This window comes from Bactrocera tryoni, chromosome 4 (genome assembly GCF_016617805.1).
Source record: "Bactrocera tryoni isolate S06 chromosome 4, CSIRO_BtryS06_freeze2, whole genome shotgun sequence".
Taxonomy (NCBI): Eukaryota; Metazoa; Arthropoda; class Insecta; order Diptera; family Tephritidae; genus Bactrocera; species Bactrocera tryoni.
The window spans coordinates 45,529,617-45,547,660 of record NC_052502.1 but is presented as its reverse complement, the minus strand read 5'-3'; the positions used below and the strand labels follow the sequence as shown (position 1 = coordinate 45,547,660).

Here is an 18,044-nt window from a genome sequence, read left to right as displayed (position 1 = left end):
ATAGATAGAAATTGTGTTAAAATTAAAAATGTTAAATTAAAATAAAAAAGGAATGAAATCAAAACAATAATTATACTAAAAAAAATTAAAAGATAAAATGTGCAAAAATTTAAAATTATTAAAGGAGAAATAAAAATAAAAAAGTAATTAAAATAAAATACTAAGAAATAAAACTATTTGAGTAATAAATAACTAAACTTACAAGCAATCATAAATATAAATAAAAATAAGATAAAATATGAAATAAAATATGGAATAAAATATAAAATATGGAAGGAAAATACGGAATCAAGGAAATGGAATGGAAGAAAAAAGTTTAAAAATCTAAGCTAAAAATCTAAAATCTTTTTTAAAAATCACCAAAAGCAACAAGAGATACTGCAAAAATCATTTAAAAGTATTGGAAAAAAATAAAAAAAATCAGAAAAAATTTAAGTAAAAGTTAAAAAATTAAAACAATATTAAAATAAATCCATCAAAAAATAATAATTTAATTATATTACCATAACGGATAAAAAAAAATTTAGTGAACAAAAAGCAACAAGAGATACTGAAAAAATATGTATATTGAAAAATTATTAAAAAAAAAATAAACTAAAAGTTAAAAAAAATTAAAATAAAAAGCAATAAAAATTAAAATCATTTAATTATATTACAATAGTGAACTAAAAATAATAAAAAATGGTAATGAATCAAAATTATTAAAGAATTTATAAAAATTTACCAAAATAATATTAATTAACAAAAGCAAAAATCATTAAAATTGCATATCTAATTTAACTAAAACAAAAACTTTGTAAATAGTAATTAACCAAAATTATTAAAAACGATTAAAACATAAAAATAAATAGAATAAAATGTTATACAAACATTTTGAGTTTAATAAGTGTCAGAAAATTAAATAAAAAATATTTATAAAAATAATAATAAATAAAAATACATTATAGAAATTTGAATTTTGCCTTATACATTTTTTAAATTGAGATTGAAACTTAGAACTCTTCTTATTTATTGTGGTAGACACCGCTTACGCGGTTATAACCGAAAAGCTTAGAACTCAATGCAACAAAATATGCTCGATTCAATTTTAATTTAGTTCAAAAACATTTTTGGCACATTTTCTGCTTATACTCGAAACAATATTTTCCAAAAACATGTTTTGCTTTCAAAACGTAACGCCAATCTCACATTGCAGTAACATTTACACAAACAGTTATTGGCAAACATCATGATAAAACACCGTTATTTCAAAACAAAAATTTTTGTTTCAAATTATACTAATGCAATACATAATTTATATTAAAATTAGACTATATTATAAATTAAAATTAAATATTGTCCTGCTATGAATTAAACTTAAAAACTAAATTCTTTGCTAAGCACACTTTCGACTTCATATACATAACGGCAATAGGGAAAGTATGCGCATTAAATAATAACTGAGTCAATAATAAAAATACATACATACTCTACGATATACACACACATGTCTAAACAAGCACGCATAGTAGCACACACACATCCATATGTATATGTGTATGCGGTGTCCATTATACTTTTAGGTCTGTCGCCGCACAACTTCAGTGATTTTTGTTGTCTTCGACACAACCGCCACCCACACCATTCAGTCAATTTATGTCGTAGTATTTTCTTTGGTAGCTTTTACAGCCGCCGTCCGCACCAACGCCACCAGGACCAATGAGGCCACCGATACCGACACCGGTCGCTCCACTAATCCCACCGCCACCGCCGCCGCCACCATTTAAACCATTGTTGTAATAGCACCCACTGATGCTGGTGGCTCCGACGTTGGCGCCGATGCCGACGCTGCTGCCGCCACTGCCACCGCCAGCAATCATGGCCAAAGCTTTATTTTAGCTAGACGCGCCCAGTGAGTTCTTCATATGCGCTGCTGCTGCCGCTTGCACGCCAAACGGTGAGCCACCGGGGCCGGTTTGTGGACCATTGTTGTTGTTGTGATCGCCCGGTGTACGCGGTCCGTTTTGTACAACACTGCCCGGTCCGCCGGGACTGCCGCCACCCATCAAACCACCCGCACCGGTCGGTGAGCCCTGTCCAATTTGGCTGGCATGTCGCTTCAACATCGGATGATTGGCCATTGAAGCGAATACCAGGCGCTCCTCATAGTCATATTCGCAGAGAATCTTATTCTCGCACAGGTAGAAACGATCGCCAACACAGAATCTGCAAGTAAAGAAGAAAGAGAGAGGAAAGCGTCAGTTGAGTACACGTAAAAAACGTTTAGCATAAAGAAAAGTTATTTTCTGTTTTTGAGCTTTCTGAAAGAAGGGAAACATGTCAATAAAGGAAACATTTCTTCCACTTGCTTGACTCGCAAATCGAGGGCATTCAAGTCTAAAGTCAAGTCGTTGTCAATTGTCATGACATGCGAGAGTGACTCTGAAACAAAGCGTAGCACTCATTTATGGCATTTTCAATTTTTTCCTTTGCTTCAGACAATTCTCCACACTTTACCTTCGTTGACAATTGTCTTCCATTCATTCAGATGACAGTTGTCGATATTTGTGTGCATGTAGATGAGGGAGAACGAAAGCAAATGGCCACAATTTCATTTAAAGGCAGAAAGGTAAGAGCTGACACAAGGGCTCAGATGCCATCGAAAAATCATTCGTTTGGAAACTTAGCAGTTATTTGTGTCTTGCTACTCATCTTGAGAGTCATATATATTTTCTGTTGGTTATTAAATATGTATGTTCATAATAATATTAATTCTAAAATAAAATACTACACTCGACCGAAAGCGAAAATTAGATACTCTCAAACATTATAAGAATAGTAAATGAGTTGATTTAACATATTTTTGGTTCCTGTTTACATCATATCCATAGACCAAGTGGTTTTAGATATAGTTCCTAATACTTTAGGAAGTATAAATATATTTTGGCAAAAATTATCCGCTGAACTCTCACCGCGGGAGCCGACTGGTAATGGATACCACAGCATCATGACGAAGAAAAGAACTGCTGTTCGTCCATGTTACAGTTAGACGGTCACCAGCTAAGATATGACTTCTTATCTGAGTCTTCATTATTCCTAAATAGCACAGTATACAGATAGAGAGTCTTACTATGGGTAGGGGTACAGAAGGAGCTGGATTAAGGTGTCATGTAACCCGTTCTGAAGATCAACCTGGCTGGGGTCCTTAAATAACTCAGTCTCGAACGGAGCTTACGGATACCTGGCGCCCTCCATAATAGGATTGTTTTACTTATGTGGCGGAGGCTATGCGCAAGCCAACGTACCTACACTTGTGGATACCAAATATGAGGAGCCAAAATAACAAAAACCTCATATTAGGTTTAAAGTAGTCCGAATCTCCTGTAAAAAACAGTCGGAGGCAACTAGTTGTTCCCAGAAGAGACTAGCGTTCGTAACGAGCGAGAAAACAGTCAGCGCAAAGACAGGAGTGAAGCTTGGTCTAGATGCAATGACTAGCACTAAAAAGCGAGTGGAACTGATTCCAGGAAGGCAACAACACCAGCGACAGCCGAAACCAAATCCTGTAGCATGGCTGCTAAGAAGGGAGGGGAGGAAGACGCAAAAGAGTTGCTATTATTAGTGCTTCTGTCAGCGAATGGTTTAGTTTTAAGGCCAATGATCCAGCGAAGGCATGTGGAGAAGCGACGTGCTACCGACCTGCTGAGAAGGGTGCAGCAGCTCCAACCGCTAACCAATGAGGAGCTTACGAAGGAGCTCCATGCATCCATTGATAGCGCAACAGCAGTTTTACCTAATTTTAAGCTGGAAAGACTAAGACGTCAGCCAACAGACCGAAGACAAAAGACCAAAGTTGACATAAGTATAGCTCTACGTCTTGCTCATAAAGCGGGGACACAGTGAAGAAAATATAGCAGCCGTAGCTGAGAGTGTACATGAAGACGTTGGAGAGTCGATTCGGCGCCGTTCACAGCAACTCAAACTAACCTATGCAACTGACGTTTGATTGGCACAAAATACAGCTTGTGTAAGGACTGAAGCCACTCAATCTTTCTTATAAAAACTACTTTGGAAAAGTTCCAAGAAGATCTGATGTTTTCAAGCCAAATTTTGTTCAGCGATGAGGCCCATTTCTGGATCAATGGGTATGGAAAGAAGCAAAATTGCCGCATTTAGGACGAAGAGCAACATGAAGAGATTGAAGAGCTGTCTTTTCATCCAGAGAAAACAGCCGTTTGGTGTGGTTTGTAGAATCACCACTTCATATTTCTTCAAAATGATGAATGATTGAACGTAACTGTCAATGGCGACCGTTATCACGCCATGATCACCGACTATTTGATGCCTGAAAAAGAAGCTCGTGATCTCGAGGACATTTGATTTCAACAAGACAGCGCCACTTTCTACCCATTACATTAAATGAATGGTTTTATTTATTGAGAGAACACTTTGAGTAGATAATTTCACGCTTTAGGCCGGTCGATTGGCCACCAAGATCGCGTGATATCACACCGTTAGACTTTTTCTTGTGGTGATATGTAAAGTGGAAAGTTTATGCGGACAATCCTGCTTCGATGCAGGCCTTGGAGCAAAACATCACGCGTGTCATTCGTAAGTCACCAATCGAAATGCTCAAACGAGTCAACGAAAATTGGACTCAACGGATTAATTGTCTGAGCCGTAGCCGCGGCAAACATTCGAAAGATATAATCTTCAAAAATCTAATGCCAAAGAATGTTCTTTCGAATGATGATAAACATATCCCGTTAAATTTGAAGTTTCTGTGTAGGGAATCTCGAAATGGATCACCTTTTATGCACCTTTGTAGTTATCAACCGGTAGCTATAGCATTTACTATGTGAGAACTGGAACTTCTTTTATGTTGGATATTGAAAGAAGAAACCAGAAGTCTCATAGAAATATGAGTTTGATCTCAGGCAACTACTCTCGTTGTTGAGAAAGTTGTAAAGTGGCAAAATTGTTCATTAGTCAGGGAACTGACTTTATATCTAAATATTATGGTTGTTTATTTATTTATTTCAATTAATACCAACTGAAACAAAAGTATGCTGTGACATAACAAACATTTAAGCGACAGCAGTTAAATCAGCGGAGCTTACAAAGGAATTACAAAACTGTGTGCACACAACAACCAAAAAGAGGCAAAGCAGCCAAGTTCCTCTCCAAAACGGGTGCACCGCCATGATTTATGCAACATTTTCACCAACCAACTGCCCACTCATATTTACTGCGACAATGCCACAGCAAAGTAAATCGATTGACAGTTTATTTGCAGACAACAAAAATGAAAGCGACAAGCAACTGCTGCTGTCACACCACCAACAACAACAAATCACCGGTTGCTTGCAAAGTTTTGCAGGGAAAAAAGCGCAGGTTTGTGTTTATCTTACAAAAACAAAAACAAGATGAATGATGAAAAATCGCACAAACAGTTGCAAAAACGCAACAACAGCAACTAGCGCAGCACCTGTGACTCAGAAAACTGGGAGAGGTGCAGCACACAGCACAAAAAGCGGCGCCGCTGATAAGCACTCTTAAGTGTGTTTGCATGTGTGTATGTGTTCATAAGCCAACATATCACTGCTCATACCCACCAGCTGTCAGTGTATAAACGCCGGCAGCGTCTGATGAATGTCGCTTGTCGCCTACCGCCTACCACGACTAACGGCACTATTTTTTTCCTTTACCCAGCTTGTTGACGGGAGGGGCTTTGAAACCAATCTGTGATTTTTAACTCTTTGCTGGAAAAAATTGAGCAAAAATAGTGCGCCACAAAATAGCTGGAAAAAATGTCATAAATTTTGCTGAAATGAGCGCAACAAAAAATCCAAAAAATCCGTTTGGGTGTATCCAGGCAGAATACCACAAAAATGCAAACAGTTCACTTGTAGTGGGGCACGGCTACATAGTTGTGGCATGTGGCATGTGGCATATACAAATGGAAAACGGTAAATGCTTTGCGGCAGAAGCTGCGGGCACTTCCGGGCACCACTGACTGAGCATCCCTTGCGCTGGCGAACACGACTGGCAACCAGCGCCCCAACCCACTAGGGAGCCGCTGACTACACTAGCCTAGAACGCCAACAGGCAGCCAGCAACCAATGGACACACAAAAACATTTTCTATAAAAAAATTACAAAAACAATGCCAAACAACAGCGACAATTCGGACATTCGTATCAACACATCAACGAGCGCCAATATCGATGACGACAGGAAATTATGCAAACTTTATGCTGAAGGCACCGAAAAAACGCAAAAAAAATAATTAAAAAAATCACAAAATAAAAATATGAAAAATTAACTGTAAAAACAATGGCTGTGTGCACGCGTTTATCGTTTTTACGATTTTTATTTTGCTTTTCTTTCAGCGCGTCAGTTTTTTATTGTTTCACTTGTAGTGCTGCAACTGAAGACCCGCATGTTAAATTAACACAAACGTCACATTTCCGCTCGAACAAAAGCCACAGAAATTTTTCCGCGAAGCAAGAAAAAAAGCAGCGAAATTATATACACAACTCAAATATGGCGATCGGCCGGCGGCTGTCAACGCCACTGTGAAGTGGCCCTGTCGCGCACGTGAGCGCCCGCCCGGTGTGAGAGTGAGCAGGCGCTGGGCGGCTGAATGACAGTTCGCGGTGCGGACGTGTGGTGCGGGAGTGTGGCAGTGTAAATTGCATGGCTCAGTGATTTTTTGGCAATTGAATTAATTTTTAAAAAATTTATTAGCTGCAATACAGTGAAGCGCGTGAATTGTAAATTAATAGCGAATTGTTTGGGCAAGCGCTGCGTCGGAATTGAAGAAAAGGCAACAGAAATTAATTGAAATTGACACGGGGAGTTAATAATTTTTAAAGTACAGTAGCTGAAGCATAATTTTAATATAGAAATATATAAGGTCTGTCGCAAAAGAACTAGACTGTTAAAAAAAACAACAAAAAATTAATATTTTTCAAAAATTATATTTTTTTATTGAAAGTAGTTTCCTTGTGCTTCGATACAGCGTTTAACCCGGTCAATTAGCATTTCAAATGAGTGTTTAAAGTCATTTTTCGAAATGCTCTTGAGAATATCGGTCGTCGTCTTTTGGATAGCTGAAATGTCCTAAAACCAGTGTCCTTTCATGGGCAAATGAATTTTCCAAATAGGTAAAAATCACAGTGTGCCAGATCAGGTGAGTCGGGTGAGTGATTAATGGTTAATATGGTGTTTTTTGTCAAATCAGTGACAAGCGTCGACCGATGACACGGCGCATTATCGTGCAACAGGCGCCAGCACCCTGCCTCACGCTATTGTGGTCGAGCACGACGAATGCGTGACAAAAGACGCTTCATGACACCAAGGTAAAACACAGCATTAATCGTTTGGCCAGGTGGGACGAACTCTCGGTGTACAATACCCTCGGAATCGTAAAAACAAATCAGCATTGTCTTTATTTTTGACTTCTGAAGACGACCGACTTCTGATCGTCACAGAGGTCCTCACGACCTTCTTGGAATCGCTTAAACCACTCGTGCACATTACTACGGGATAGGCACTGATCACCACAAACTTTTTTCATCATTTGAAATGTTTCAGTAAATGTTTTCCCAAGTTGAAAACAAAATTTAATATTTGCTCTTTGTTCAAAATGCATTTCACGACTGATGACCAAAAGCTGCTGTCGCTTTTTGATCGATAACATCGATTGTACATAGTTATCCAATTGTCTTAAAATTTTTACAAAATGTCAACAAGAGATCAAACTTTTTATTTCATATACCCACCAATAGGTGGCGCCACCAGAAACAGTTATATTCAAAAAGTTCTGTTTCTTTTGCGACAGACCTTGTATATGTATATGTATGTATGTAGTTATGGGAATTACCAGTGTATGATTATATGGAAATAATAGGAATATAAGTTTTTCAAATGACGAATTTAATGTTTTTGATTGATAGCCGGGAAGTAGAAAACGCTTTATGGATTGTTCTCAGATGTTAGAATACTTAAGGGTTTGAATCAAGAAACGCGTGGCATATGTTATACAAACCACGTTACAACGAAGCTATAATACCCTTCACAAATTCAAAAGATTCCTAGCAAGAACTTTGAACGGCCAGTTTGTATGACAACTGTATGTTATTGTGGTGCGATATCGGCCGTCCGTGAAATGAGCAGCTTTTTTGTAAGAAAAGTAGCTAAAAAGAGCTTTAAAATGTTATCAAAGACTCAGCGGACCTAGTTAGCATATATGGCATACAGATAGATAGACGAATATGACAAAATAAACTCAGCTCGTCACGCCGATTATTTATATGCCATTATAAGCAAAAAAATAGTAAGACTTTGATCAGAATTTTAAAATTCTTAATTAATACTTCAAAAGTCTTACTACTTTCTGCCCACAGTAGTATACTCGTACAGACAGACAGATAGACGAATATGACAAAATCAACTCCAGCCTGAGTGTTAAAAACATTGTGGAAAGGTATGTATAAATATTTTTCAATGATTTAAAAACATCAGTACAATCCAGAACACCTTTTTGCATTCAAGTGGCCTTACTGATAGCGGTCATAGTGGAAGACTGCATTATAAGCCTAGTTTGCTCTTACACTTCTGATAGACACGTGATAAGACCTTTAACTACCTTTTTTGTAGTAAGTTTATCTGTAAGATTCAATCTGAATATGAAAGACTGTTCGAAATTATTACAAGCTTTTGCATGTTCGAAACTTCGCTGAGAGAGCTCACATCGCCAACTGGTGGCTATGCTAATAAAGAAAATAAAAGATGAGTGTAAACCGAAAATCTGCGAAGTTTGGAATGAATCTGGGTTCAAGTTCGTCTTTTCTATTTTGAAGGCGTTAAACATTAAAGCAGACAAATGAATATTTTTTTTCATTAAACGAAACGGGAGTTTTCGTTTTTTTAATAAACCTCGTTTGTTGTCTAGTAAGAGTTATTTTTGAAAACATACTTAAGGGGTTCCATGGGTTTCCTAACAATGATTTCAACAATATTTTTCAAATAAAATCTTTAAAATTGTATCTCAAAGACCTGTGAAATATTTTATGGAGATCGTTTGAGTAGTTTTCGAGAAATCTTGCACACAAGTTCTCAAGCCTATATCTCCGAACATAAAAAAATCGATTTTTTGAAACCCCTAGCCCCTTTAAATTTTGATGAAGGCATTGTACAGTCAAAAAGTTTTTACACTCAAAATCATAAATGATAAATAGCTGAGAGAAGAAAGTAAATGTGATACTTTTTAACTAAAATATCAAAGGAACTTGTTTAACAACCGTTGCTGAAAGTTTTGATATAAAAAAGCTCTGTGCAAAAAGATTGTCATGCGAGTTTACAATCAAGAGCGTCAAACAGCGTTGATGCGAATCTTCGCAGACCACAAGAAAAAGCTTGACGGAAAGAAATTTAGCCCAACATGTAGTCTATCTTGAAGAAGAAAAGACAAATCGTACTATGAAGATATAGAGATATAATGGAGGTCGCTATAATCGGTGTATCTACTTTCATGACAAATGTTTACAAAAAACCAATTTTAGTGCCTTTGAGACCATAATACACCGTAGTACGGAAGTCGAAACAAGCCAGGGCATTTCAAATATAAAAAGGTGGCAAACTTCATTGATTGGGCTTCGCATTACTTTCTATTAATTCACAATATTCTTCGAATCTTGACCCAAGCAACTTTTTCCTCTACACAGGCTTCAGGAAAGAGCTCACCAGAAAGAAATTTAGCCACAATGAAGCAGTAAATCACGTACCCAAACAATATTTTGAAGAAAAAACTAAAGCATGGAATGAAAATCAACGTAATTCATATTTCGTTTAAACAAAATTCCAAGAAAATTAAAACAAAGTGAAGTGAGATTTTGTATGCATTGAATTTTTGCTTCTACATTGAAATTCTCAAACCGAAATCAACAAAACCGGCGAATTGCAAAAATCATAACGATTGATACACGCCGACCGGCGGCCAAAACGGTTGCAGCCAATTGGCAATTTAAATATTTTATTTAGTGGAAAAATTGGAAAATGCATTTTAAAAATGCGCCTCAACATTGCACAACAATGTGGCCAAACAATTGAGGCGTGGATCGCCGCCGCTTGCGTGTATGTGTGTGCGCGCGTGTTTGAGTGTTTTGTGTGAGGCCACGCTGCTGTGAAGGCAGCGCAGAAGCGTGTAGGCGCCCTCTCGGCGCCTATTGTGCTGCTGCTTGCTGGCTATGAAGAAAATCATATTAATAATGCATGCAATAACGGCATATTGTTTTTATTTTGTGCACCAAAAAGCGGCAACAACACAAACAAACACACGAACACGCACAAAAAGCACTAACAAAGGGATTGAGGAGGCAACAAAAGGGTTATGCGCGCGTATAATCAATAAATATAAGGCAATGCGCAAAAAAAGCAAGAAAAATAGGCGCGCCCAAAAGTATGCCTCACAACAATTGAAACGGAAATGGAACTGCGGCACACGACGGCCATGAATTTCAAAAAGGAAAAATCAAATTTAACTCCGCAGCAGCAAAGCAGGCAACTCTCGCCACCACTTGTTGTAGGTTGTTGTTGTTGTAGTAGTGGTGGTGCTGCAGCACATACAATTTATTCACAAAACCATTGAAATGTCGACACATTTGCGAATGGATATGCATGCGCGCGTGTGTGTATGTGTGTGCGTGTGTTTGTGGCGATAATATTGTCCGTCTGTTGGCATTTACAAGCTGGGCATAAACTCTCGCTGGCAGTCTCTTGAGTGACATTTCAAGAATTGGCCAAATGCTATAAATTCGGCGATTTTCCATTAGTGCACCCCTGCGCCTGTGTGCTGGGCATGCAACGCTGATGAGGGGATGCAAAGCTGCCGAACAAGCCAAGAACTGGCCATAAAAGCAATATAAATATAAATAAGCGAGGCCTAAGCAGCAAGCTTGGCCCGTCGACGCAGCAGACAACCCTTTGCTGTTGCGTTATTGAAGTGTATGTCTGTATGTGCAACAAGCATGCATATTGTTGCTGCCACACAGCACACAATGCGCCAATAAATGCGCTTAAACACACAAATAACGGTAATAGTAAGCATACAAATAAGCAAAAGTCAACGAGCGCGTAAGCCTTTTTCGCACACCCACACATGCCACAATGCTTTCGTTGTTGTTGTTGTTGTATCGGCATTTGCCGCCGATTTGTATGCGCTTATTGTGTTTTGTGTATTCTGCATTTATTTGCCACACTTATGTACACACACACACGCATGTGCGCCGCTTTTGTTTGTTATCCTTTCTTTCCTCTTCCTTTTCGTGCGAATTTTTATTGCCCTATTTATTATTGTTGTATTGGTGTCGATGGCAATTTTGTTATAATAAAATTTAAACAGCCATTTTGGGTATTATTTGATGCGAGATTAAAAAGAGATTTACCTCGGCACCTAAGGGCAACCAGAAAGCGGGGAAAATACCCACAACAATGCGAGAAAGGCATGCAAAGTGGTTTGTGGCAGGGAATTCATATTTGCGAATGTGAGCGCAGCTTGAAAGGAAAGGGTTGCTTTCCTTAGATTTTGGTGGCAGGATATTTATGGCTTAGTATCGATAATTGACCATAGAAATAAATTTTTAATAAAGCAAACTACTTAACACGCCATAAAAATGGACATCAGTGTGCAATATTAATGCAGAGCAGCTTAATAAATGGTGGTGGAGATAGATTGAAAGTAGAAAAAATAAAAAATTTTTAATATTTGGTCAATTGTTTGTTTTGTTTTTATAATGTTCGTTTCATTGGCCAGCTAATTTTATTATATGTGACCTGGGCTACGGAAAGGGGGCTTAGGTGTCAAAAAATCAATTTTCACTTTTTAGTTGATTCGGATGGAAAATGAGATTTTAACAGCTGTTTCCCAGAAAACTAGTTTTCGCACGTTATAGCGTTAATCCGGATTAACTGCGCACTTAATCAGATCCAAATTTGTAGGTGACAGACGGCAGCTATGCGAGTTTGAAACTCTCATAAACAGCTCATTGTCCTTTTTATAATATTTTCAATGAAAATTGATAGAAGATAAACATTACGGTTGTTAGCCGACCAATTTTTACCAAACCATTTTTTATTACAAAAGCATATCAACACATTATTTTTAAAACTGCATCATAGCATAGAAATTTTATTGATACTATAATGAGAATTTGATAAACAGCTGTCAGGGTTGCTTGTATTTCATTCACAATAGATGAAAATTGGCCATTTTATTAATGTTGCCAACGAAAATCTCACAAACTCCCTAAAATTTTGAGAGTTATTTTTGGATTCAGCAACGGAGTTAGCTGTGGTAACTCCTGAATTAATCCCGAAAAATGCAATTAATCTGGTTTAACGCTGCCGTCTGTCAATGCTATTAGCTCCCTTTTCCCTTTTCGTAGACCAGGTCACATATTATGTTTGCCAGGAAGTTTGTAACACCTGGAAGGAGCGGCACATGATGGGCTGAGTAGACTTAGCAATGTCCGTTTGAATGTTCGTCTTTTTGTCCGTCTGTTTATTCGTCTATCTGTCGTATTTTTGTATATTTACGAACTAGTCTCTGTCACATGACTTTTTCTTCCCACGAAGCTGCTTTTTTGCAATTTCTGCTTACAAAGCGATCAAGATCAAGTTTATGTATTAACAACTTTTTTTGTGAGGGGTGTTCTAGCTACGGTGCAGATGTAGTTAAAACTTTTTCTTGTTGCATATACAAATAAAGCTTAAAGAGAGAAATTTATTCATTCTTTCTTACTTCCAGGATAAATTTTCTTAGTTAGCTCTAGCTTAGCTTAGCCCCTTACTCTTAAGGACACTACGAAAATTCTCATCCGTTTAGCTGCAAATTTCTTCGAGTTTGTTGGGATTATGAAATTTATAAATGAATTAAAGTTAAAAAAATAAAAAGAGCAAACAGAAAGCGTTTACCAACGTTAATTTTTGAGAATTTTATAGAATCGAGGAGCGTCACTACTAAATTATATGCCTTATACTACTGTGGGCAAAAAATAGTAAGACTTTTAATTGAAATTTCACGCGCAAACCTATTCGTCGAAAGATTTTTTTCTTGGTTGGTATGACTGTCAGTAACATCTGATGCAAGTGTCACATCAAAATAATCATTAGCGTTTAGTATACGCTTGTCTTTCTGCAGTACATAAAGTGCATTCGGCGATTTTTACGATGAGTGAAATTATACAAAGAAGTTCCATTCAATTTTGTGTGCAGACACAAATTTCTAATGCCGAAATCTTCAGAATTTTGGAAAATGCCCACGGTGATAAGTGTTTGTCGCGAGCAAGGGTTTTTAAATGGTGCAAATTATTCAAAGAGGGTCGATCGCGTTGACGACGAATCACGTCCAAGAGGGCCATCAACATTAACTGATGATCAACACGTCAATAAAATAAAGGAATTGGTGCTTGAGGATGGACGATTAACAGTCGGAGATCTTACTGGCATCGTTGGAATATCGGAAAGAACAGAGGAAACCATTTTGAAAGATCATTTGGGTCTAAGAAAAGTGAAAGTACGACTAGTTCAAAAATCACTCAATTTTTTCGAAAAACGTCGCTTATAGTCGTTTAAAGTCTGTGAAACCATGCTTTCCAACTAACAGGATGTCTTGAAACGTATTATTTCTTTCGATGAATCTTGGATCTATGCCTACGACCCGGAATTACACGATCAATCGAATATCATGGCAAAGATCAAAAATTAAGGTTATGTTGACAGTTTTCTTCATTTATCGAGCGATCACATCAACTGTCTAGTTGAAATATTAGAACACAGTTCATAAACATATTTGCCATATTTATCAATAAATAACTTTTACTTATTCTCTTCCGCTTAGCGCAGTTTACACTATATGGAAAGATATTTAGAAGTATTAGTTATGATTATTGGAACCTAGATAAAAATAACATTTGACCCGGGCTCATTTTTGATCTCCATATCACAACTAGTTTAATTTGAAATGTTTGCAAAGACAATTATATGATCAGCACAAAGTATTCAACAAAGATCGTGAAATCATCGAAAACTTGTCTCACGCTGTGGTTCATCTACATCTGTTACTAACGATAACATCGACAAAGTTGAACAAACAGTGCTTGAAATCGTCGTGTTGGCACCAGAGAGATAATAGAGGATCGCAATAAATCTTATGTATCGACTCAACAGATTTTGGTTAATGTTTTTGGTATGAAATGAGTGAGTTACTAGGTAATGTCGTCCGAATGGAAGCAAACACTCCAACTCTGAGAGTATTCAACACAGTACGCGCCGGGGGAAAGCAGAGGAAGACCTCCACTCCGTTGGAAAGATCAGGTGGAGGAGAACCTGGCTACACTTGGAATCTCCGATTACGGCCAAACAGTGAAAAGGAGAAACGACTCGGGCGCTGTTTAAGCTCGGCTAAGCCAATAAAGGAGAAGAGTGCGTTACACTCGTACCAAAAGATTTGAATCCGTAGTAAAATTCTTGCATGCCTGTGACATTTTGACCAAATAATGTAATTTTTTTTGTCAGTCCGGGTCAATTTTGATCAGAAGTAAATGTGTGGTCAAAAAAATACTTTGATTTAAACACGTATAGATCTTAAAAGAAAGATGCATTTGTAGTTTATTTTTGTTGTTGTACGTTTCTTTTGGGATTGTCTGTGCATTGACAATTAATATTCTGAAATGAGTTCCACATAACACACATAACCTCACTTTCAAATATTTCTTAACATAAATTTAAAATTTACATTTGTCCACCCTCACACTACGTTTCAGCGTTAATTACTTGTTTTTTCACTTAGAATTTAATATTCAAGGTCACAAACTGAAAATATTACATAATGAATGCAACTAACCTGTGATTGCATTGTTGACAAGCGAAACATTCCAAGTGATAGACATTGGTGCGCGCTCGCATGACCATCTCAAAGGCCGGAATGACTTTACTGCAGGCTGCACAATAGCCAGTGTTGCCAAATAATCTAAAAAAAAATACAACATTTCATTAATATACAAAATTTTATAAGAAATAAGCATTGTCTAGAAGCGCACTTACCTCAAGTAGTCGCGTTTACACAGCATAAGATTGCCCTTCGTGTAGAGCGTGGAGCCCACCTCCCCCAGGCGACAATCACAACAACCACATTTGAGGCAATCCTCGTGCCACAGCATGTCCAGGGCGCGCAGCAAGTAACGGTCCTGTATATGCTTGCCACAACCGGCGCACAACTGGCTGCCATTGCCGTTGTTATTGTTGTTGGCATTGCTGTTCGCATTACCGACGGCGCTGACGGTGGTGAGACCGTTGTTGTTGCCATTCGGATTACCAATATTGGGATTGCCATTGCCGTTGTTGGGATTTTGCGCGCTCTGTGGATTATTTGGACCCATGTTGGGTTCCGTTTTGGTGATGTCCATAGTCATCATCTGCAAAACAGTAAAAAAATCAAAGGAGCGTTAGAGCAAAATAGAAAAATAATTAAAACCGACATGAAAAGGGATGCTTAGGCCATAGAAATATGCATGTAGGTGTATGTGTATGCTTATAATAATGAATGGGTTAAATAAATTAAGGTCTGGTGTATGCATGACTGGCTAATCTGAAGCGAAATAAATCTGTTTGGCATTTTTCCACCTCTAAAAGGTTGCAGCGTCTTGATAAAAAAAAATTAAATAAATAAATTGACGCACACGATTTATCACCGCAGCAAAAGTGAGCGCAAATGCTCTTGTTGTTGCTGTTGTTTGCTACTTTTCAATTCTTAATCTATGATTTTAAGCCTTTTTTATTTATATTTTGTTGTTGTTCAAGTTTTACGCCTAATAAATTAGCCGAGTTGATATTCTTTGCTTCAGATTGTGCGCCGCGGTTGGCGTGTCGCTTGCGATCCCACGCGTTTCATCCAGCCACCGAAGATAGCTCTTTGAAAAAGTCATCATTGCATTAATTGCCACCACTTGGCTTCACTTTGAATGGGCACACTTGAGAAGGGTTGTGCGCGCCATCAACGGCATTGCCAGCAAGGTGTGCGTGTTGGCGAAATGTTGGTGAGAGCACTTTTGTGAGCACTCATTTTTTTTCTGGTCGTTTATATGGAGACTGAAATTGAAGTAGAAAGCTATGCATAGTTTGAGGTTAGGCGGCGCAGGTGGCTTGGAAAGGCAAGCAAGAAATTGCTCGTATAGGAAGTTTGCAAAGAAGTCAGAATTAAATAAATTAGCTATCGTCATTGTAGAAATCTCCTCTTTTTAAAATTTACACTGTAAATTTTTTAGGCAAAACATTTCAATTATAATCCATCATATATTTTTAGCCAAAAAAAAATAATAAAATTATTAATCATATTAGTATCCAGATCATTCGTATTAAAAGAAATTGGTATTTTTGGAGTAAGCAGTTTTATTGTCCATAATTTTAAGCATACATATGTATATTACATAAGTACAATAAATTGAAAATAATTAATACATAAAAAAATTAAATTTAAAAGCGAAAAAATTTTTGATATCTTTAATTATTTAATTTTATATAATCTTTTTAATTTGAAATATCATTATATTGTTTCTTTGATTAATTAAAAGAATTAAATTATAAGAAAAAGGCACAATATTAACTTAATTACTAATTAATATTAAGTAATTAATTAATTAAAAATTATGTTTTCGTTTTTAAATAAGCAAAGGAACGTTTCATACAAATTAAAAAAATATGTATACATTAAATTTTTAAAATTAAATTAATTATTCACTAATTAAAAAATATAATACATAGTAAAATTAAATTAAATAATAATAAAATAAAATAATTGAAAAAACAATATATTTTTTATATCGGTTTTCTTGATTATATAATAACTAATTAATTAATTATAATTTACTAATTAATTACTTTATTTTTTTTTCTTTAGTATTTTAAATAATACAAATTAAAAAAATATGTATATATTAAATTTTTTAAATTAAATTAATTATTAGTTAATTAAAAAATATAATACATAGTAAAATTAAATTAAATAATAATAAAATAAAATAATTGAAAAAAATGTATTTTTTATATCGGTTTTGTTAATTATATAATAACTAATTAATTAATTATAATTTACTAATTAATGACTTAATTTTTTTTTCTTTAGTATTTTAAATAATCAAAGGAATGCTTCATACAATTAGAAAAATATATGTCCATACATTAAATTTTTAAAATTAATTTAATTACTAATTAATTAAAAAATATAATATATAGTAAAATTAAAATACTTGAAACAACAGATATTTTTTAAATCTGTTTTGTTGATTATATAATAATTAATTAATTAATAATTATAATTATAATTTAATTAAACAATAATTATAATTATATTTTACAAATTAATTACTTAATTTTTTTTCTTTAGTATTTTAAATAATCACAAATTAAAAAATATGTACATATTCATATATATTAAATTTCTTAAATTAAATTAATTATTAATTAATTAAAAAACATAATAGTAAAATTAAATTAAATAAAATACTTGAAGGAATAATATATTTTTAGTTTTCTTTTGACGATCGTAAATAAATATAAATAAATTAATTAATTACTAATAATTAATAACAAATTAATAATTAGCATAAAAAAAATTTTAAGTTTTATTTTATTATTATTTAATTTAATTTCACTATTATATTTTTTTACTAATTAATAATTAAATTAATTGTAATAATTTAATAATTAAAATAATTTAATAATTATTAATAAAAAATTGATTTTGTACATATGTATTTAATTTGCATATAACGTTCCTTCCATTAATTACAATAAGAAAAAAACAATCTAACAAATACTTCTTACAGTTAGTATCGAACATGTTATTCCTCTACCTCCATTTTTTAAAGACTTTTCTGAATAAGAAGACTCTAAACAATAAAATCAAAACACCCACACTCAGGAAACTGAGTAACTTAATACCAAATAACACCTATTCTTAGATGATTCAAATATAATTACGCTTCCATATTTCCAACAGAAGCT

The 18,044-nt window shown here is 35.4% G+C and overlaps 2 protein-coding genes across 2 annotated transcripts in view; both read right to left on the bottom strand.

Annotated features, from left to right (window-relative positions):
- Positions 1 to 1,027: 1,027 nt before the first annotated feature.
- On the bottom strand, positions 1,028 to 1,881 carry LOC120773806 (glycine-rich protein 5-like). Its single transcript, XM_040102915.1, has one exon. It carries the CDS (start codon positions 1,857 to 1,859, stop codon positions 1,629 to 1,631), a length of 231 nt encoding a protein of 76 aa, XP_039958849.1. The 5' UTR covers positions 1,860 to 1,881; the 3' UTR covers positions 1,028 to 1,628.
- LOC120773803 (zyxin) overlaps positions 1,839 to 18,044 on the bottom strand; it is a 230,402-nt gene continuing 214,196 nt past the window's right edge. Inside the window, exons 2-4 of the mRNA XM_040102912.1 lie at positions 15,087 to 15,457; positions 14,887 to 15,012; positions 1,839 to 2,205 (exon numbers count right to left, since the gene is read on the bottom strand). Of these exons, the coding sequence (XP_039958846.1) occupies positions 1,875 to 2,205; positions 14,887 to 15,012; positions 15,087 to 15,457 (828 nt within the window). The 3' untranslated portion in view covers positions 1,839 to 1,874. The remainder of the gene's footprint in view (positions 2,206 to 14,886; positions 15,013 to 15,086; positions 15,458 to 18,044) is intronic.